This window comes from Chelonia mydas, chromosome 9 (assembly GCF_015237465.2).
Source record: "Chelonia mydas isolate rCheMyd1 chromosome 9, rCheMyd1.pri.v2, whole genome shotgun sequence".
Lineage (NCBI taxonomy): Eukaryota > Metazoa > Chordata > Testudines > Cheloniidae > Chelonia > Chelonia mydas.
Window position 1 is genome coordinate 66,124,045 of NC_057855.1, and position 22,836 is coordinate 66,146,880.

A 22,836-nucleotide genomic window follows, 5' to 3' on the forward strand; every position below is an offset into this window, starting at 1 on the left:
CCTCAAGTCTTCGCTCATAACCTGACTCAAGCAAAGCTCTTAATGAAGTAAATGGGAGATGTGTCTGATCAAGGACCAAGTAACAAGTCAATAGAGACTTTAGTTAAAACTTTCAAAAGCACCTCAGTTCCATGTAAGCTGAAATCCTAATGGACTTTCAATGCGAGTTAGGGCCTAAGTCACTTAGGCACTTTTGAAAATTTTACCCTTCATGATTTGGCCTATAATTAAGGTTGATTTACATTACACTCAAGTTGCTTAAAGTTTAATATTAAGACAAGTTGTTCCTCTATTAAAATGTTGATGTTTGTCAAACATTACCAGCACTGTTAAAGTATGCTTACCATTGACGTCTTGTCCTATTATCTGCAAGATTAAAAAAGGTGCAGTCTTGTCTAACACCATGAAGCAACTACTAATGACTTGTTAAAATGGTGAGCTCTGTACATGTTACCTGATCTCATTGAGTTCAGCAGATTGAGTTTTGAATTTTCCATGCTTCTGGGCAAATCCGTCTTACTTAGATGGTCAGATATAGGAAAATATTAGCTCATCAGCCAAGCCTAAAGAGGACCAATTTCACATCTACAAAAGCAGTGGGAGGAACACTTGGAAAAAATCCAACAGTCATTACAGTAAACACATGAACGCTTAAAGTCCAGGTATTTTGATCCCGAAAATGGGTTTCTCAGGTGTAACTGCAAATAATTTTTCAGTACCTATTATCAAGACATTGAGGCAAGCACTTTGAAGGTTAAAAATACAGGAACAATCCTAAAGTAAGGAAAGAACATGACGGTCAAGATCACCATGCAACTTCGCTAACCCTGAGGAGCCTGTTCAGCCACTGAAGATTAAATATGGAGCAAATACCTTAGCTCTTAGACTTCCACAGAAAAAAAGGATAACACGTAAAGCACTTTGGCTCTTTGAAAGAAAGAAGTGTGTTCAGGTCACTCCAACCAGAAGGTGGCATCTCATAAAAAACAATACTGGTAAAGGGATGGAGACACAGAATAAGGTTAAAAAGTACATTAAACCTCCATTGACTGTGCCAAAACAGCTTTCTGTTTGATTTTCCTTAAGCATGGTTGGTAAGGGCCCTCTATAATTTTCCAACTTTCACTACAGACACAGAAATTTCCAGTTTATTTTACCTTATGCTGATAAGCAATTTCTAATTCAAGAAGTAAACAACAGAGCTAAGAGCCCAGCTGCCAGTGCCATGGGCTGGAAAAATAAAGCCACTACCCCAAGAAAACTTGGGAGTTCTCGCTATCATTCTCTTTCACCATAAGATTCACAAGTAGAACACAAAAAGAAAAGGAGTGCCACAAGTACTCCTTTTCTTTTTGCGGATACAGACTAACACAGCTGCTACTCTGAAACAAATAGAACAGCCTATAGAGAAATACATTTCCCCAAGGCACATTAAGTACAAATCCCTTTATGATTTGTTAATGCCATCTTACGTTCACATGAAGAACTTATTTTAAAAGACAGACTTCTTCCCTTTTATCACCATCATATGATGAAAATGTCTCAGAAAATAAAAGTATACTTTTGCTAGCTAATAAAAACAAAATATTAAAATAAAAATTGCTTAATAAGACTTTCCTGTTAGAAATTTTAAAGGAAAAAATATAGAAAATATTTAGTCAGAAACAAATGATTCTGAGATCCAATGACAAACAGAAAAAGAGCAGGGACATGGAAGACATGAGACTAAACACTTATTTCATAAACTAAAACCTGTCCTACCGACATGAGAGCCTCCTTTTACGGCTAACTGAGTTCTAAGGTTTGAGAACTGCAAGGTACATAGCACATGCTGCATTTATAAGAATCTGGATAAAGTTTTGTGAGAAGAAAAAAATTTGCTCTGTAAAAAAGGTCCCATTCAGAAATTGTCCAGGTTGTGCCAATTACGATGACAGACATTTTCTCCTCACTACTATCAGAACTTGACTCATGAACATGCTTTCCACTGCTACTGTCATCTCATTGTTTCCTATTATCAACAGGGAAAGTCTGTATTACCCATAGAGCTGGAGTAACCAGTCTTTGCTTTTTCATCTTTCCACCTAGGATATTTTTCTTGTGTCTGCAATTATCCAACATACAATGACTAACTCTCCTAGAAAAATAGTTGCCAGTCTAAAAAAAAATTAGAAAAAGAGCCTTAACTTCAATTAACTTGTCATTTGAATTCTGTAATACGGTTTTGATTCTGCAATACTTAAATTTCACCCGCACAATTATACTAATGTATTGATTATCTCACTTGACACCTTTTCATCTCTTCAATTACTGGAAAACATCATCTCTTGTCAGGGTTAAATCCGACCAATTTTCACAAACTATGTATCTTTTTTCAGAGTAATAGCCGTGTTAGTCTGTATTCGTCTTTTGCATCTCATCAAGCCCCTGGAGAACCCTAGAAGTTTGTATTAGTCATTACAGTTATATATTTGATGCTGTTACTTCAAGCAGTTAATATTGATGATTGTAACTATAATTATTTAACTACATTCCTATTATGGTTTCTAGTTGTCATAAATATAAAGGGACGACTAACCACCTTTAAATCCCTCCTGGGCAGAGGATAAACCCTTTCACCAGTAAAGGGTTAAGAAGCTAAGATAACCTCGCTGGCACCTGACCAAAATGACCAATGAGGAGACAAGATACTTTCAAAGCTGGGGGCGGGGACACTAAGGGTCCTCTCTGTCTGTGTGATGCTTTTGCCGGGACCAGAGCAGGAATGCAGTTCAGAACTCCTGTAAAGAGTTAGTAAGCAATCTAGTTAGATATGCATTAGATTCTGTTTTGTTTAAATGGCTGATAAAATAAGTTGTGCTGAATGGAATGGATATTCCTGTTTTTGTGTCTTTTTGTAACTTAAGGTTTAGCCTAGAGGGATTGACTATGTTTTCATGTTTCTCATGGGTGACTTTAATCATCCTGATATCTGCTGGGAGAGGACTACAGCGGTGCACAGACAATCCAGGAAGTTTTTGGAAAATGTAGGGGACAATTTCCTGGTGCAAGTGCTCGAGGAGCCAACTAGGGGGAGAGCTTTTCTTGACCTGCTCACAAACCAGAAAGAATTAGTAGGGGAAGCAAAAGTGGATGGGAATCTGGGAGGCAGTGACCATGAGTTGGTCGAGTTCAGGATCCTGACACAGGGAAGAAAGGTAAGCAGCAGAATACAGACCCTGGACTTCAGGAAAGCAGACTTCGACTCCCTCAGGGAACTGATGGATAGGATCCCCTGGGGGAATAACATGAGGGGGAAAGGAGTCCAGGAGAGCTGGCTGTATTTCAAAGAATCCCTATTGAGGTTACAGGGACAAACCACCCCGATGTGTCAAAAGAATAGTAAATATGGCAGGCGACCAGCTTGGCTTAACAGTGAAATCCTTGCGGATCTTAAACATAAAAAAGAAGCTTACAAGAAGTGGAAGACTGGACAAATGACCAGGGAAGAGTATAAAAATGTTGTTCGGGCATGTAGGAATGAAATCAGGAGGGCCAAATCGCACCTGGAGCTGCAGCTAGCAAGAGATGTTACGAGTAACAGGAAGGGTTTCTTCAGGTATGTTGGCAACAAGAAGAAAGCCAAGGAAAGTGCGGGCCCCTTACTGAATAAGGGAGGCAACCTAGTGACAGAGGATGTGGAAAAAGCTAATGTACTCAATGCTTTTTTTGCCTCTGTCTTCACGAACAAGGTCAGCTCCCAGACTGCTGCGCTGGGCAACACAGCATGGGGAGTAGGTGGCCAGCCCTCTGTGGAGAAAGAAGTGGTTAGGGACTATTTAGAAAAGCTGGACGTGCACAAGTCCATGGGGCCGAATGCATTGCATCTGAGAGTGCTAAAGGAGCTGGCAGCTGTGATTGCAGAGCCATTGGCCATTATCTTTGAAAACTCATGGCGATCGGGGGAAGTCCCGGAAGACTGGAAAAAGGATAATGTAGTGCCCATCTTTAAAAAGGGGAAGGAGGAGGATCCTGGGAACTACAGGACAGTCAGCCTCACCTCAGTCCCCGGAAAAATCATGGAGCAGGTCCTCAAAAAGCTTTTGACACGGTCTCCCACAGTATTCTTGTCAGCAAGTTAAAGAAGTATGGGCTGGATGAATGCACTATAAGGTGGGTAGAAAGTTGGCTAGATTGTTGGGCTCAACGGGTAGTGATCAATGGCTCCATGTCTAGATGGCAGCCGGTATCAAATGGAGTGCCCCAAGGGTCGGTCCTGGGGCCGGTTTTGTTCAATATCTTCATAAATGATCTGGAGGATGGTGTGGATTGCACTCTCAGCAAATTTGCGGATGATACTAAACTAGGAGGAGTGGTAGATACGGTGGCAGGTAGGGATAGGATACAGAGGGACCTAGACAAATTGGAGGACTGGGCCAAAAGAAATCTGAAGAGGTTCAACAAGGATAAGTGCAGGGTCCTGCACTTAGGACGGAAGAATCCCATGCACCGCTACAGACTAGGGACCGAATGGCTAGGCAGCAGTTCTGCGGAAAAGGACCTAGGGGTTACAGTGGACGAGAAGCTGGATATGAGTCAGCAGTGTGCCCTTGTTGCCAAGAAGGCCAATGGCATTTTGGGATGTATAAGTAGGGGCATAGCCAGCAGATCGAGGGACGTGATGGTTCCCCTCTATTCGACATTGGTGAGGCCTCATCTGGAGTACTGTGTCCAGTTTTGGGCCCCACACTAGAAAAAGCATGTGGAAAAATTGGAGAGTGTCCAGCGAAGGGCAACAAAAATGATTAGGGGTCTGGAACACATGACTTATGAAGAGAGGCTGAGGGACCTGGGATTGTTTAGTCTGCGGAAGAGAAGAATGAGGGGGGATCTGATAGCTGCTTTCAACTACCTGAGAGGTGGTTCCAAAGAGGATGGATCTAGACTATTCTCAGTGGTAGAAGAGGACAGGACAAGGATTAATGGTCTCAAGTTGCAGTGGGGGAGATTTAGGTTGGATATTAGGAAAAACTTTTTCACTAGGAGGGTGGTGAAACACTGGAATGCGTTACCTAGGAAGGTGGTAGAATCTCCTTAGAAGTTTTTAAGGTCAGGCTTGACAAAGCCCTGGCTGGGATGATTTAATTGGGGATTGGTCCTGCTTTGAGCAAGGGGTTGGACTAGATGACCTCCTGAGGTCCCTTCCAACCCTGTTATTCTATGATTCTATGATTCAATCTGATTACCCTGTAAGGTATTTACCATCCTGATTTTACAGAGCTGATTCTTTTACTTTTTCTTTAATAAAATTCTTCTTTTAAGAACCTGATTGCTTTTTCATTGTTCTTAAGATCCAAGGGTTTGGATCTGTGTTCACCTGTACAAATTGGTGAGGATTTTTATCAAGCCTTCCCCAGGAAAGGGGGTGTAGTGCCTGGGGGGATATTTTGGGGGTTAGATGTTTCCAAGTGGGCACTTCCCCTGTTATTTTTGTTAGACACTTTGGTGGTGGCAGCATAAGGTCCAAGGACAAAACGTAAAACAGTTTGTACCTTGGGGAAGTTTTAACCTAAGCTGTTAAAAATAAGCTTAGGGGGTCTTTCATGCAGGTCCCCACATCTGTACCCTAGAGTTCAGAGTGGGGAAGGAACCTTGACACTAGCTAATATAACTTTTTTTCCCTGTTAATGATCAATGACCATCTCATAATCAGCATTCATGCTACATTAGTGTTCGAAAGAAATACTTACTGTTAAAAATACCCTGTCTTATGATGAAACAGTAAGATCAACTCTCTCTACCCATATTTCACAGCTTTTAAGGATCAAGAGAATTTTTTAAAATAATAATAAAAACATGGTCCTAACCTACAGCACAACAATGGCCATGATTACACACTTCCTTCATTTAATACAGAAGTTTGTCCTGCATTTGGTGATTAATAAATATTTTGCACTTTAGTGCCTTTCACCTAATTATCTCAAAGTACTTTATATATGATGTCCAGTTCTACAGGTATAATGCTGTGTTTCCTTTTTCCACGTGTATCTACACATATGTATCAATATATACACAGAGACACAACTACACACATTCTAGAACTGGAGATCTTACATGTAGGAGAAGTTTCAGGTAACATATAGGATTTGGGGTCAAGAAATCTAGATACTATATTAGGCTCTGCCACAGAGCTTCTGTGTCACGACAAAAAGCTAACAGAACTCTGCTTTCCTATCTGAAAAAAATGGGTATAATACCTACTTCAAAAGGGAATTGAGTTTAATTATGGTAAAGCACTTTGAGAGCTACTCTGTTATTATACAGTTGTATTCTATTCTATTTAGGGATTGTCTACACATGGAATTATTCTATAATAACTATTTAGCTTAATCCACTGTCAAAGTCAAACAAACACAAAGTACTTTATTCTGTAGTAAGTGTCCACACATGGGGACAAGGTGGGTGAGACAGGAACTTTTATTGGACACACAGAGTTATTCAGGAATAGCTATTCTACTTCAAATTCTCCCACTACCTTAATCCAAATTAACTTTGTCTACACAAGCACTTAGATGTTTCAAAACACAATGGTTCTTGTTATTCTTGTTCAAAACGTGGTTAAGGTATCAGAAGGCTCTCTTTTTACTCAAGTCAATTAAGAGTAGATTACACAGTATTTTTAAAGCAACCCTCTCCATCCCCTAGTAATTTCTGAAACATGTGGCAGCACACCAGTCCCCTTTATCAGAGCCCAAGTTCCCTATTGTTAAAATACAATGCATAATTGTGAAAAAATCCAACTCTCAGCAATAAATAGAAAAGTAAGAGCAACTGCATGTCTGAAGAAAGAAAAAGAAAGAAGTGCACTCTTTCAGGAAACACATTCTGTTTTGCAAGCATAAATCTAGATTGCTGTTTTGATCTTTAAATCAACTTTGCACAGTTGACCTATGAACACTTGATTATCTGACTTCCATTAATCTTCCAGAATTGTATGCTCCTGCATTGCAATGTAGTGTAGCTACCTGACAAATAGGAAAAAGGGATTTGTAACTGCATGAATTTATTCTTTTAGTACTTAGCACTATTTTGGACTTCATTTGTTGAATTGCCTTATTAACTCATAAATAAGTTATTATTGAACCATACCTGAACAGTACTTGCACTTTATGAATGCCTGACATAGTAACTACTGACAAATGGCCCAAGCATTAAATAGTGATTGATTATTCATAATGAATAATAATGAACAATTGTCCGTCTTGAGAAATTTCTGTCTAGATTCAGATGAGAGCATATAAAAATTATGTTTAAAACTCACAAAAAGCTGAAGACATTATAAAGAATCACATCCACAGTAAGCCATTCAATTGTCAGTCAACTATATTTCAGATTTTTTTGAAATTGAAACACTGACAAATTATTACATATTGAGAAAGCAAATATATCCTTCAGAAATAAACTAATTAGTAGTCCAAAATGTTAGCAGAAATGAACTACTGAAACGCCACTTGCATCAATCTTATTTTGACTATATGGAAATCTCTGGCACAAAATTGCTTTTCTAGTGCATTGTTCTCTTTGGCATGGTCAATCAATATATGCATTTCATTTTGTTTTCCAAAATGATCCAGAAGAATACTGAATATTATACGACATTATGCAAACAGTTTAAATAATATAGAACCAACCTCTGGGACAAACAGATACACAAAAGATAGAAAAATCACATATATGCACGTCACACCTTCTGGGTGTGGTGTTCTGTCCCATCGGGGGGGGGGGGGGGGGGGGGGGGGATGAGGGGAGAGAAGAGAGAGAGATTATGAGTCTGCTCTACAGCCTTAGCTAACAGCCAGTTGGCTTTTAGTTTACGCATTTAGTTCCAGAGGCCCAGGTTCAATCCCGATGACCGGGGTCTGTCGGCATTACACGAACACGCAAGTTTTCTAACTTTTGTGAATCTATATCTATATATAGTTTACAATAAGACAATTGTAGTTTCCCTCTAATTTTACAGTTCTTGTAATGTTGGCAGATTATTCTAAAATTCTACGTCATGAAAATTTCAACAATATAAAAAGCTGAATTCAGTATTTTCAGAATTTCAGGATAGTGAGTTCTCAGTTAAAAATACAAACTTAAACATCATCTTGTTTCAATTAGAACATTTTCTATATTGGTATGTATTAGAAAATGCAAATATATCACAATTTTGAAAACAATGAATGACGACGATTCACGTGGTAAGTAATGAACATAAGAATGACCGTACTGGGTCAGACCAAAGGTCCATCCAGCCCATTATCCTGTCTACTGACAGTGGCCAATGCCAGGTGCCCCAGAGGGAGTGAACCTAACAGGTAATGATCAAGTGATCTCTCTCTTGCCACCCATCTCCACCATCTGACAAACAGAGACTAGGGACACCATTCCTTACCCATCCTGGCTAATAGCCATTAATGGACTTGATCTCCATGAATTTATCCAGTTCTCTTTTAAACCCTGTTAAAGTCCTAGCCTTCACAACCTCCTCAGGCAAGGAGTTTCACAGGTTGACTGTGCGCTGAGTGAAGAAGAACTTCCTTTTATTTGTTTAAACCTGCTGCCCATTAATTTCATTTGGTGGCCCCTAGTTCTTATATTAGCGGAACAAGTAAATAACTTTTCCTTATTCACTTTCTCCACACCACTCATGATTTTATATACCTCTATCATATCCCCCCCTTAGTCTCCTCTTTTCCAAGCTGAAAAGTCCTAGCCTCTTTAATCTCTCCTTATATGGGACCCCTTCCAAACCCCTAATCATTTTAGTTGCTCTTTTCTGAACATTTTCTAATGCCAGTATATCTTTGTTGAGATGAGGGGACCACATCTGTATGCAGTATTCAAGATGTGGGCGTACCATGGATTTACATAAGGGCAATAAGATATTCTCAGTCTTATTCTCTATCCCTTTTTAAATGATTCCTAACATCCCGCTTGCTTTTTTGACGGCCACTGCACACTGCGTGGACATCTTCAGAGAACTATCCACGATGACTCCAAGAACTTTCTCCTGATTAGTTGTAGCTAAATTAGCCCCCATCATATTGTATGTATAGTTGGGGTTATTTTTTCCAATGTGCATTACTTTACATTTATCCACATTAAATTTCATTTGCCATTTTGTTGCCAATCACTTCGTTTTGCGAGATCTTTTTGAAGTTCTTCACAGTCTGCTTTGGTCTTGACTATCTTGAGCAGTTTAGTATCATCTGAAAACTTTGCCATCTCACTGTTTACCGCTTTCTCCAGATCATTTATGAATAAGTTGAATAGGATTGGTCCTTGGACTGACCCTTGGGGAACACCACTAGTTACCCCTCTCCATTCTGAAAATTTACCATGTATTCCTACCCTTTGTTCCCTGTCTTTTAACCAGTTCTCAATCCACAAAAGGATCTTCCCTCTTACCCCATGACAACTTAATTTACGTAAGAGCCTTTGGTGAGGGACCTTGTCAAAGGCTTTCTGGAAATCTAAGTACACTATGTCCACTGGATCCGGCTTGTCCACATGTTTTTGACCCCCTCAAAGAACATTGTGTACATTGTAATGTTTCTAAATGCAAAAAAAAAGTTAACTCCAAGAATAATGCAGTAAAGCAATCCACGCTCTACATAACTAATAAAATGTACGTTTTAAATATTTATTTTATGTTACTGTGGTAACAGCCTATAACCTGAATCTTTAACATTTCCTATCTATAAAATGAATTGCAGTACTATTTTTTTCCATTGAAAATATTTTCTTATACCACAGAGATTAATTAAAACCAAGTCACACATATGAGTGCTTCAAATTAAGGAACAAGTATATTTACCTTTCATCTGTGTACCAAAGGTAAGCGCCAGTTTTGCAAACAGATCTGGATTTTCAAATTTATCCTCTCTAACTTTTAACCAAAAGCAGTTTTCCAATATATCCTGGGGTTCAACCTGAAATAAAAAGCAAAATATTCATTCTTCAAGTTAATGACTACTCAGACTTCAAATATTCATTTTCAGTCAATGGGTGATTTTCCTAATGTAGGATTTGGTTTAAACTTAGTAGATATTTAAAAAGCATTCCAGCAAGTGAAAAAATGGCCACAATTTTCAAATGTACGCCGCACTCCAGACATTTAACGCCATTTATAGGAACCTGAACAAGGGGTCTCCTTTTCAGAAGTGCTGGGCACCACTGAAATCAATGGGAAATAAAGGTATTAAGCACCTTAGAACTGCGAACTCTAAGGCCTTGTCTTCACAGTGTGTCAGCAAACAGCAGTTGGGTTTCAAGTCCTGCAGGGTCACAAAGGCCAGTTAGTGTGAAACACGCTGGTGCAGACTAGAATTTACACTCAACTGGTGTGCACTGACACAGTGAAGACAAGCCCTAGGACAGAAGGAGACAAGAATAAGGCCTTGCCTACACACAAACTTGCTTAATATTTTTAAGGACTGATATCCTTTACCTTAAGAGAGAGAATATATATTTACTTGAAATAATTTTTTTAAAGTCACCTTTAAATTCAATGTCTTTTCACCTAGTGTTTGAACTATTTTCCACATTATAAACAAGAAACATTTAAATTCTAACACTTTTTTTAAAAAATTATGGATAAGTCTTCCGATTTCATGAAGTGAAATCAGTGTGACACCACTCACCTAGTCACTATAAATTATCCAATGTTTTTTGTGTACTTGTTTTTAATTTCAGGAGTAGCTAAAAGGATTAAGAGATGATAAATTATTTGTCTGGATAGTGGTATGTTCTTGACACTCTCCCCCCAAAAAATCATCTGCAACACTTCCATTGTCTGTTCCTAACAGCAAAAGACATAATGATATTTAATTACAGCTTGTTTTTCAGCGTCCGCTATCTCAACAAACTTATTTTTAAAACACTCCTAACTGTCCACTTAAGCATACGTATATATTTTTTCCAAGTGAATTGTCTTATCTTCTTCAATGCTAAAACACCAAAAACAACCTTCCCCCGAACCCGCCCACTTTCTCTCAAAAGGATTTGGGTACCTATCAGTGGTGGATGATTAATTACGTTGGAATTGCAAAAAAAGAATCTCAAAACTAGAAATTGTCCAGAAAATAAAGATCCACAGAAATACAGAAAGCTTTCTCAAACCCTCTTTACAGTGTGTCACTTCTGCTTTGAAGGCATCATTATTAATTAAAAAAAAAAAAGGATAGCCCGGCATTCATACTTTGCTATTAGGAACAGACAATGGAAGCTACACAAATAACTTTTTTTGTGTGTGTGCGCGCATGACTAGCATCAAGAATTTTCCACTATCCAGGCAAATAACTTATCAACTCTCAACCCTTGACCTACCCCTTAGATTAAAAACAAGCATGCAAAAAGAAGTTGGTAGTTTACAGGGTTTACAGGTCCTACATTCCACTCTATTTTGATTACTGAGTGCATACACAGACAAATGTAAGGAGACAGTGATAGGAATTTCATCGTTGACTTTATTGAGCACAACTTTGTTGCAGTATACAGAGCTGCACCTTTGTCCAACCATGCCAAAAGAAAGACTGGAGGCAATGGATGTGGTTTAATTAGGCTGCAACTTTATTCACCTAAAATATCTTGGAATATCCACCAATTAATTGTACAGTGCAAGTCATTGTTTCCTTAATCGTTCACGCTACTGGGGGGCAGGGGAAGGCTGCCATCCTCCCCTCAGGTAAGTGCAAAGGGGGCAGAAAAGGAAGGGGATTGGTTCCCCACTGTACCAGACATTAGCAGCCCTGAACCCTTCTTTCCTAGCTTCCATAAATGAGGCTTTCCTCTAAATCCCATTCCTATTCATTTTATATGATCACCATCCCCGTTCCATAACAAGAACTTGCACTGGACATTGGCTATAAAATGGTGCTAGAAATTAGCTTGGCTTCCTCCATACAGACCCCACTGGGTTCCCACATATTTACCAATTCCTTCCCTAATACTGGACAAAAATATGCACTCCCCGTAGCAAAAAAGTCTAACAGTCTGGGGTGTATTTACAGGAGTGACATATGTAAGACAAGAGATAACTGTCCTGCTCTACTCGGTATTGGTGAAGACTCAGATGGAATAAAGTTTTGGGTGGCACACTAAGAAATATATGGACAACCTGGACAGAGTCCAGAGAACAAAAATGATAAAAGGCTTAAAAAACATGATATATAAGGAATGGTTTAAAAATATGGGTATGTTTCCTCTTGAAGAAAGAAGAATGATGGGGTGTGGGATTCTGATTATCTTTACATGTTTGAAGACTAAGAGAACTGTGACCAACTTTGCTCAATGTCCACTGAAGGCAGGACAAAAAAGAAAAAAACTTAATCTGCTGCAAGCAAGATTTAGGTCAAATATTAGGAAAAGCTTTCTCACCATAAAGATAATTAAGCACTGGAACCAGCTTCCCAGGTAGACTGTGGAGTCCCCATCATTGTAGGCTTTTAAGGAACAGATTACACAAATCTGTCAGGGATGGTCTAGGAGTGGTCCTGCCTCAGCACAGGGGACTGGATAGCCCTACATTTCTGTGATTCTATATGTAATATTTGCAATGCTTAAAGACTTTCTACAATTAGAATGTTGCACTGCTACAGTATTAGTGTGAATAAGGGTCTAATTAATTTGTATGGGGTAGGTATCTGGAAAAAAATTCTAGGCTGCCTATAAAGGAAGCCTGGATAAACTGGACAAAATGATCAGCAAAATGCTCTCACTGAGCCAGGCTAAGCAGTGAGATAAATGCACTATTGGTTTAAGTCTTAATCTGTTTGCCCTCTACTCACACAGATCTCTTAAAAAGACAATATTAGTCTTTCTTGGACATTTTCTGTTCTGGTTCAGGACTGAGCTGCGCCTTGAATGCATAGCTTTAAGATGAGCCATCATATCAATTTGACACTAGTTTTCTTTCAGCCTTCCCCCCACAGCTCTGCCCCGTGTCTTAATTAGTTGCTTGACTAGATTATGATAACAAGGAAACAGGAAAGCAGGAGCTGTCACACCAGAAAAGAAACTTCTTCAAAGAGAAACTGCAAAGCTACAATTATTTTGCCAATTTAACACCATCAATTTGGGCTTGAATGGCGATTGGGAGTGGTTGGCTCACTACAAAAGCCTTTTTCCCTCTCTTGGTATTGGTACCTCCTCATCCATTATTGGGAGTGGACCACATCCACCCTGACTGAATTGGCCTTCAACACTGGTTCTCCACTTGTAAGGTAACTCCCTGCTCTTCATGTGCCAATATATATTTATGCCTGTATCTGTAATTTTCACTCCATACATCTGAAGAAGTGGGTTTTTTACCCACGAAAACTTATGCCCAAACAAATCTGTTAGTCTTTAAGGTGCCACCGGACACCTCATTGTTTTTGTGGATACAGATTAACATGACTACCCCTCTGATACTTGGTCCCAGAAAAGAAAACTATCTGGTACAGGTACACAAAATAATTTAAAAGTATGAAGAATGGCAATATTGCACTATTTGTCCTTTGTAATAATATAAGAACAAGTGGGCAACTCAACGCTAAACTTAAAAACAGATAACATACAATGCATTTCTTAAACAGTATAAAGGCAACCCACAGGAATTCACGCTGTGAGTAAGACAGAGCTCAGCCAAAACAAATTAGACATTTGTATATTTATAAGAATAGCATTTAGCATTAACAATGGCTATTGAGGAGGAATGAGAGATGTTATAAAAGATAATTTGTGTAACTGGTTAATGATAATTTCATGAAAAACCTCTGGTTTTGAAAACCATATACTTAGAATTTAATATGGACATAAAACGCCTGTATTTTCTCTGGGTTTATAACAGCAGCAATCTAGCTCTTCAGTTCTCTACGACAGACTATCAAGCACTGACTCAGTCACTACTTTGGCATCAGGAACAGGAATTATTGCTTTTATTTCATATCGCTAAGATGAAGCAGGAGAGAACTATATTGCTTGGCCCCAGTGAAATCAGTTCTCAGCAATAATCTGAATTGCAGACACTTTTCTTTAAATATTACCAAAAAGTGGAGTTCATACTGCAATTGTCTGCCCAGTAAAACAAGCAGTGGTAATCACACAATACCACGTAAGTTTACAGTGCATTTTTTATTAGCAAAAGGAGTAATCATTTGGGGGAACACAGGCATCAGGATTTCTAAATTAAACGTAATTTAAGATTAAATGTATTTTAAATTACCAGATGCAGGCTTACAAAACTTTGATTCAACTCATTTTTGTGTCTAGCACAAGTTTAATTAAAACAGTCATGTGACATGTGGGAAAGTCAAGAAGTCTAATGACAGCACAGCATGTAAGGGATAGGATTCAAGTACTAAACTTCATTCTGAATTTCCTGGAGTGAGAGCATTGCTAAATTAGTGAGCTCCTGGGAAGACTGAAAGTGTTGCATAACTCTCTTTAGTAACCTCATATAGCCAGCCCAGGAATTATAAGGACTCGCAAGTAAAATATAACAAGACACCTGGATGATTTGGCACTCTGTAAATCGAGAGAATAGATCTCTCTGCAACAGTGATACGAGCTAACTCAATTAAGAAGCTTAAAGGGGAAGAATAAAGTGGTGAATAAGAGGAATCTAGAAAGCACCTTCTTGTAGTAAAGAAGGGAATGACCACATAACCATTTATGCTCTCACACAGATATCAATTTATTTAAACATAAAAGTATAGAAGGGGTAAGAAAAGGGAACACTGTAAGAAAAGTCCAAATGTATTTCAAGATGGTCAATGAGTAACAAACAAAATAGAAAAGAATGCTTAACTTTTTAGTTAGAGATTGATTCTTTAATATTTTAGTTTAAAGGTCACTTTTTTAACTCTGCTTTTTTTAATTTTGTAAATGCTACATATATTTCAGAATTACTTTTAACAGCTCCAAGCATTCTATGTCTTCTGGCAAAACACTGACGATGGTAAATAATATAAATTTATTCTCATGGTAAATTATATAAATTCACAATATATATATTTCCACTCAGAGGTTTTAAAGTACTGCATAGCTATATCCGCCTCCTGGGCCTTTTTGTTTAAATCTTAACGGAACTTGCCACAGAACTGAAAGTATCACAATTATCTGCGAAGAAGAAGATAGTGCTACAATGGGCCCAATTTGGTACTCCTTTCAGAAGAAGGAAGTAATGTCATTTCACAACATCCCAGATTTCCAGCGGAGTGAAAGTTAATCTTACTTTGGACTCAAACATTCTTGAAATCATGCATTCAACTGATTAACTCCATGTGTGGAGATAGGGGTGCCAAGCTAGTTTTGCTCCTCAGGGCCACAGACAAATACCTCAGGAGGGTCCTGATTCAGGAAGATATTGAATAAACATGGACTACTGCCATTTCACAGATTAAGAAACAAGATGACGGTCACAGAGGAAATCTCTGGCAGAAATCAACCAAGACTGCTTTAGTCCTAGTCAAGTGCTGTAACTCCAAGACCACCTATATAGTATAGGCGTGTAACTGCAGATGTTTTCCCACTGTAGCTCACCACACAGAGGAAGCAACTTGAGAGCTGGGTTGGAGATGTGACTATTTGTCTCCCCATCACTTAAGTGTGACTGTGAATGTAGCCAGCAAAGGAACACACTTGGTTATCCACTGATATGTTCTATTTTGGGGCTGCTTTTGTAGACTGATAGATTTGTGACAGTAGGCCACTGTTACATATCATACTTGCATACTGCAATTGAACTGTTTAGTAAAGAACATTACTGTCCAATTAAAATTGTCCTTGTAATCTTCATCCTCCAACAGTTGGTTCTGACAACCCATCCCCCCCTGTGCACAGCTGGCTATACTGTCACAGCTTACAGTACCTTTCATGTGTCTGCTCTCACTCAAAAGCACGATAGTGTTAAGTAGAAAAGGGACATGCACTGCCCACACCTAACCCATTTTGATGCCTGCAGAGTCTTCAGCACTTTCTTCTAGATGTGGGGTGATGGCCTGACTCCAGAGATCAGCACTGACTATGCAATTGCTTTTACTTCCAAAAAACAACCCAGAAGTAATTTAGAGGGCATGCATACAGTCTACTGTTTGGTTAGATGAATTTTTATACCTCCAGCTGCAAACAAATTTTCAGTCTCAACTCTGCTTATTTTTCACAGCGTTCATCCTCCAGCTCAACACTTTTTCATAACTTCTTCTATTTGAATCTCAACAATAAGTATGATGTGGACTAATTATGATCATCCCACTACACACCGAGAAAGCTGTAATTTTGTGAGTGTCATTATGGAGCATATGACAACATTCCCAGTAAACAAAACTATATGAGATTTTATGAACTTACTCTAAGCACTCTGTAGACCTAACAAGTATGCTAAAAGCATTCAAGCATTGTTTTTCTGAAAAGTCCACAGAATGGATTACGTCTGCTCTAAAAGGTTTACACACCCATTCTTTCCCTGTTTGTTTCTTACTTGCTCTTCGTGATTATACTTATAATGAAGGTGAGTTACATCTCTACGTTATTAGGTAATGATTTAATGTGTAGATAAAATGAGCAAGTTGTTCTTACATGTTCCACCATCCAAACAACAAAATATAAAAGAATTTATTTATGTAAACATTATAACTATATCTAAAATTGAAGTGATTTGTACTATACTTAAGGCCCTACTTAATTTGCAATATCACAGAAATTGCAGATCCCGCAAGAGTAGGCTTCCATAGCAATTTTAGTGGCTCCGCAAACAAAGAACAGATGTTTTCTAACATGCTGGCTTTTAAAACATATTTGATAGACTTTGCAACTGACAGAAGTAAGGTAAATGGTTTTTTTAGAGAAATGGTTTATGTTTCACCATGACAGATATGGGATAGGTGTTGTTCAAGGGTGTTCTGTGCAATGAACCACAGGCAACACAATAAAAAGTTATGAAAATCAATTTTTAGCCAAGTATTCCACCACATTCACAACAGGTGGCACAAACACATAAGCAACCTAAAAATAGAATACAACTCTGTTAATTTGCTTTCACAACACACACCTTAACAACGCATAATAAAAGCACAGAGCATTCATGAAGTTTCCATTTAAATGACTAGAAGTTGATTTTAAAATTATACTGTCACAGGGTGACTCGCCCCTTTAGGAGAGATGGGGCCAGCCACACCTGTATCTTAATTAGTTAGCTGCTTCCCAACCTGAAATAGCAGGACTAAGGAGGGTAAGGTGATAGATTAATGGACATCTGGACCTCGCTAAAGGACTGAATGAGATCCATCTGGAGCAGGAACCCTTAGGGACTGCATAGGCTCCTGTGGAAAGCCCAGAAACGGCTCTGTACCAAAACAGGGAAAGACAAAGCACAGATCCAGCAAGGGGCTGAGAACGATAAGCCAGGGGAACAAGCCTGAGGGCCAAGTGCGCTGTATCAGAGCAGGAGAGAGGACTCTCAAAGTAGCTCAGTAAGGGGCTTGGAATAGGGCCCAAAGGACAGGCTGAACAGAAGCCTTGAAGAGCAGAAGAACCTTTTTGTTTGTTTGGGACATTTGACTTGTAGTTTTGCTATCCCGAAAGAGGTTTAGAACCTGGCCAGAGGACTAAGCCACAATGCCAGGACAGGCTGGTGTCTGGAAAACTGAGGAGAGCAACCTCAGGAAGGGAAACTGAGGTAGGGAAGGCCAGCCACACCACACTCAACCAACGGGGCGGATGGAAAGACAGGATGCCAGTACAGGGCAGCTACACCCCATGACAGATTCCCTGAAGTGAGATTGTTTAAAAATCCTGTCCTTGAGATAGAAAATAATGATAATATAAGCTTGTATACATCATTGACACAAAAAATATTAAAGGCTGTTTCTTTTAATATTAAATATTAAAGGTTGTATCTTCTAAATTTCAAAAAAAGAAAAAAAATCCCAAGCAAACTTTTTAAAAAGATGAATAGATGAAGATGTAAAGCTATTTATACTGTCAGATTATTGAAAGACAAACCCTGGAAAACAGCACACAGTCAAAGCAACCAAGTATTTACACTATCATCTGGAGAATGGGAGGATTAATCCGCAATGTGCTGGAGCTACAATCCACTTGCCCAAAACTGCATCATCCCCAAACCATGCCTCCCACAGACAGCCTTGTTCTAACCCCTGGTCACAGCATGAACAGATAGAATTCTCAGAGGGTTTGTTGTTGGTGGGGGGGTTTTGTATTGTCTCCACAAATTTCACCCTCTTTTCTCTCAAAGACCCTTTTTTTCCCCCAATAAGGAGAAAAATACTTAGGTACCTTTGACCAGTTGATTCTCTTCATAGAGACCTCAAGTTTATACTTTTTCTTCTCCTTCATTCCATAAGGCAGGGATGCTGAAGCTCCTGGAGGAGGAGGTATGCCCCCGAGAGGCGGTGGTAGTGGAGGGCCACCAAACAGAGGCGGTGGTGGAGGTACACTTCCTCCAGGCAAAGGAGGGGGAGGGGGAGGGGGAGGTGGGATTCCACCAGGTAAGGGGGGAGGTGGTGGCGGCGGCGGTGGTGGTGGCGGTGGTGGTAGAGGAGGAGCTCCTGATGTAGGCTGACCAGTTGGAAGTAATGGACTCTGAAATTTAAGCAGGATGAAGTTATTTTTTTTTTTTAATTTTGCAAAAAAGCCTTGATAACTAACTAACTGACCAGGCTATTTCTATGCCATCTCTCTCTCTACTTCAATAAACACAGCATTTCTCAGATATCTACAAGTACTCAGAAAAAAATGTTTTTAAAACCTACCGTATTTAGGATAAGTAGTTTTTACAGTTTGTACTTTAAAGTATAAATATTTCCCAACCCTACTGGTGTCTAAGATCACCTTATTTTCTCCCTACACTTAGCAGGGTTTTGCATGAATCACTGGCAAATAATGACATTAATTGGCTTCTGCTATATCAATAAAAATGCTAGGTTAGCTAACTTAATAAACAGTTGCTGCATATTACACCACTACAGCTTGCTTGTTGTGAAACAGTCCTTGTAGCTAACATTTAAATGAGTATCTTAGCATCTTCACGATCATCATGATTACATAAATATTTCCCTCCTAAATCAGAGAATCCAGGCATTCTAGGATGCCAAATAAGCAAAAATCAACATTAATATTTACTAACAACCAGGTAGGGGGAGATTTTCAAAGACAAAGAAACTCAGGCACCACATTCCCATTTAAAATGTGCCTCTTAATCCAACACTTCTCTTAGGCATTATTTTTTTCCAATTTTGCTTTTGTCCAGGATCAGATAGCAAGTCAGTAGGAGTGTCAGACTTAGAATTCAGAAACACGTGGTTACAAACAGACCACTATTCCCCAACTTTTTTATAGTGGGTATAACTTTGGGATATTAAGAGAAATTGTTTAAAAGGAGGGGATCCCAATTGACAAATAGTGGCAAATAATGAAATGCAGTCCTTGAAATGAATCAAACTTTAGAGTCTCCAATAACAAAACTATTGAAGAAACTTGTTATATGCCATCATCATCCACTGGATACCAATGGAAGTAGCAAGAAACAAAGATAAAAACTAAACACCCATTTGACTTGTGTCCAGTAGGAATAAAAGGGTGGCCCTCTCCTGCAAGCCCTGAAACTAGGGTATATGAACTGAACGCGCCATGTGCTCAGAAGAGTTCATAGAGTCATAGAACTGGAAGGGACCTTGAGAGGTTATCTAGTCCATCCCCAGCACTCAAGGCAACAAGAAGCTGAAGAATCATAAGTGTCACCAACGCTCAAACCAGTCGTGTGGAAAGCATTTGCCCCCATCCCAGGGTTAAGAAGATAACACAAAGTGGTGAGATTTCAATTCAGACATATTTCCGCTTCTTTAATGTAAGCAACCGTGGGTTATCTTGCTAAGTTTACACTCTCTAGTGAGATGTCAAGTATTTTAACAGTCTAAACATCTGCAAGTGATTAGAGTATCCACTCAGATATTTTTAAAATGCTAGTAATCCAGGAAGTGGTTTTATACTAAAACTCTAATCCGTAAGTTATCAGTAATGTAATGTTTTCATCTGATCTAGCACGTGTCAAGGTGCAAGCAAAGTTTTATCTTGTCCTCTGGTTTTTAAGCACTGCATATAACATTTCTGTGCAATACTGATGATCATAGTTGATTCTCCTGAAACCTAAAGTCTAATATGTCAATATTTGGAAAGCCATGTATACATGCAATAAATTGAAATGATAGGAAAAAATGTACTCTGGATTATCACCACCTGAGTGAGACCCTTATCTATAGAGCAAACCATTTGCTTTAATCAAGATTTGATGTGGCAATTTGTGAGGAAGGTCTACGGCCGATGAATGAAATCTGTGTAATACTATGCTTTAGCATGAAGTCCTCTCTGTAACTTGACTTATCGCAAATATACTACTTTTATGGTTCCATGAACATAATAAATCAAGTTATGACACATGTATACTTTAATTCTGACAAGAAGATACATGTGCTGTGTATGAATATATTGTAATAAGTATTTTCTTTCAGAAGAAACTTAGCACAGAGATTTTGACCACTTTCTGTGATTAAAGGTCCCATGACACTTGTGCAAAGGAAGAGATGTTCAAGCAATTATGTTGTCCAAATTCAATTTGGGTAATTACATTCTGCTTTCCAAAATTCTACTCTAAAGTTACAAATGGAAAAACATGTTCCGATGTATAAAACATGCCTTTGGTGTACAGAAATGGATCCATAACATTTCTGCAGAACCAAGACTAGGTAAATTAAGTTTAAATGACTCAATCATCTGTTTAGTAAATAAAAGGAATTAATCCAAATTATAACTAAATATAAACTAACATCCAGCAAGCGGTAAAAATGTTATCTTTATGACATACAAAATATATTGACAGTGAAAACCTCAAGTTACTGTATAGCAGAATATTAGTATAGACTAACAGCATTAATTTTACCTAAAAAATGTTGTCCCAATTAGTCGGACCGCATCTAATCCCAGAGATGATATACAGTTAAATTAAAGTAAGAGTTACTCATATCTCAGTGAGTCACTATGAATTTAGTTTTAAACCACAGTGAGTTTACAATCTCAAACAAGAAGCACCCTCATGTTGCCATTTAAGGCTGATTAAGTACAGGGAATCCACAAAGAATATACTTAATCCTAGAAGGAACCAAACATGGAAATCCAAGTCAACATGCATTTGCAATCTGACAGAGCACAACCACCAAACAAAATGCATGTAGAATGTAAATTTAACTTTGTGTCATTAGTAAGTAAACAAACCATACACATCAAGGTTAAAAATAAATAAAATATATTGAAATATAAACTGATCAATCACCCACCATGATTAGTTTGTGTACATTTGTTTTTTGTTTTAATTTTGTGATCCAACAGGAAGGTCTGCTTGATATAATGTCCCATGGAAAAGTGTGCTTATTCACTCACAGGGGGTGGGGAAATCTCAGCTAGAATCTACATTTTAGCATTCACAAAATAGTTTTATCATAGATTATTCATACATTTGACAACCATGAAATGTGAGATTTCAGAACCATGGTAGGAACTTCTGTAAATTAAAATTTAAATTAGTGGATTTTTTGGATATAATTGGAAGAAAAAAATTGTCATGAGTTCAAATTTCTCAAAACTTCATGACATTTTAGCCTCAATAAGCAAACCAGCTATGACAGGCTTGTCATACACTTACATTTGAGAAAATATATCATTTCCATTAATCTTGCCAACATGCTCAGAGACCATCTGATTGCCATATTTGGGGTCAGGAAGGAATTTTCCCCTGGGTCAGATTGGCAGAGACCCTGGGGCTTTTTTTGCTTTCCTCTAGAGCATTGGGCACAGGTCACCTGCAGGTTTAAACAAGTGTAAATGGCGGATTCTCTGTAACTTGAAATCTTTAAATCTTGATTTGAGGACTTCAGTAATTCAGTCGGAGGTTGTGGGTCTATAACAGGAGTTGGTGGGTGAGGTTCCATGGTCTGCAATGTGCAGGGGGTCAGACTACATGAGCACAACAGTCCCTCCTGGCCTTGAAGTCTGACTCTATCCTGCACACTCTTGTAGAACCAACTCATACACATTTGTCAAGTAACACACTGTGTACTCTACTTTTAAAGTCAATCCGAATTATTTAAAAGAAATTTTCAAATTGTCACCAGACAATTCTCTTGGTGGTAATTTTTCTTTCATTCTAACTATAATTTTCTACAGCGGAACTCCCTGTGACATGACAGGGTCTATATCTCATTTCATTACCTGGGTTCTTAGCTGCTGGATTTCTGTTTCAAGCTCTTTGATTTTCTCCTCTCGTTTCTGAAGTTCAGCCTGTGCCTCCTGTCGAGCCGTGAATTCTTCATCAAACTGCAATGATTACCATCATAAACTCATTCATCCATCTATGCCCACACTAAATACTGTAATTTCAGAAAGGCTTTAAACAATAGTGTGAGTAGAGCAACAGAAGCATTTGTGGCTCATTATATTGCATAACCGATTGGAAAACTACAGAAAACACAATTCTTCTGGTCCCTAAGAATTCACAACAATGTGTATAGATCCAGCTACACAACAAATTGCCATTGTAAACTTCAGAAAAGCTTTTTTTCCCCAGCACTTTCCAAGTTGTAACCTTTTTAACACCTTTTGAACACTCTGATTTCCTCTGAAATGACATGAAGCTGAGATATTAAAAGTAGCTTGAGTATTCTGGAATGTCATTGCAAATCATATTAAATATGGCCTATGGGTAACCAATCCTGCTTATGAACGGGTGTAACAATTCTAAGGGGGACTTTTACATTC

General features: G+C 38.5%; 1 protein-coding gene across 10 annotated transcripts in view; it reads right to left on the reverse strand.

Annotated features, from left to right (window-relative positions):
• Nucleotides 1–22,836, reverse strand: part of DIAPH2 (diaphanous related formin 2) — an 811,416-nt gene that overhangs the window by 580,130 nt on the left and 208,450 nt on the right. For 9 of the 10 annotated variants that reach the window (XM_037908252.2, XM_037908255.2, XM_043522784.1 and 6 more), the window contains 3 exons: nt 22,291–22,395; nt 18,307–18,612; nt 9,845–9,959 (listed from right to left, as the gene is read on the reverse strand). In XM_037908252.2, coding sequence (XP_037764180.1) covers nt 9,845–9,959; nt 18,307–18,612; nt 22,291–22,395 — 526 coding nt within the window. The remainder of the gene's footprint in view (nt 1–9,844; nt 9,960–18,306; nt 18,613–22,290; nt 22,396–22,836) is intronic. The other variant, XM_037908256.2, reaches the window with a different exon arrangement.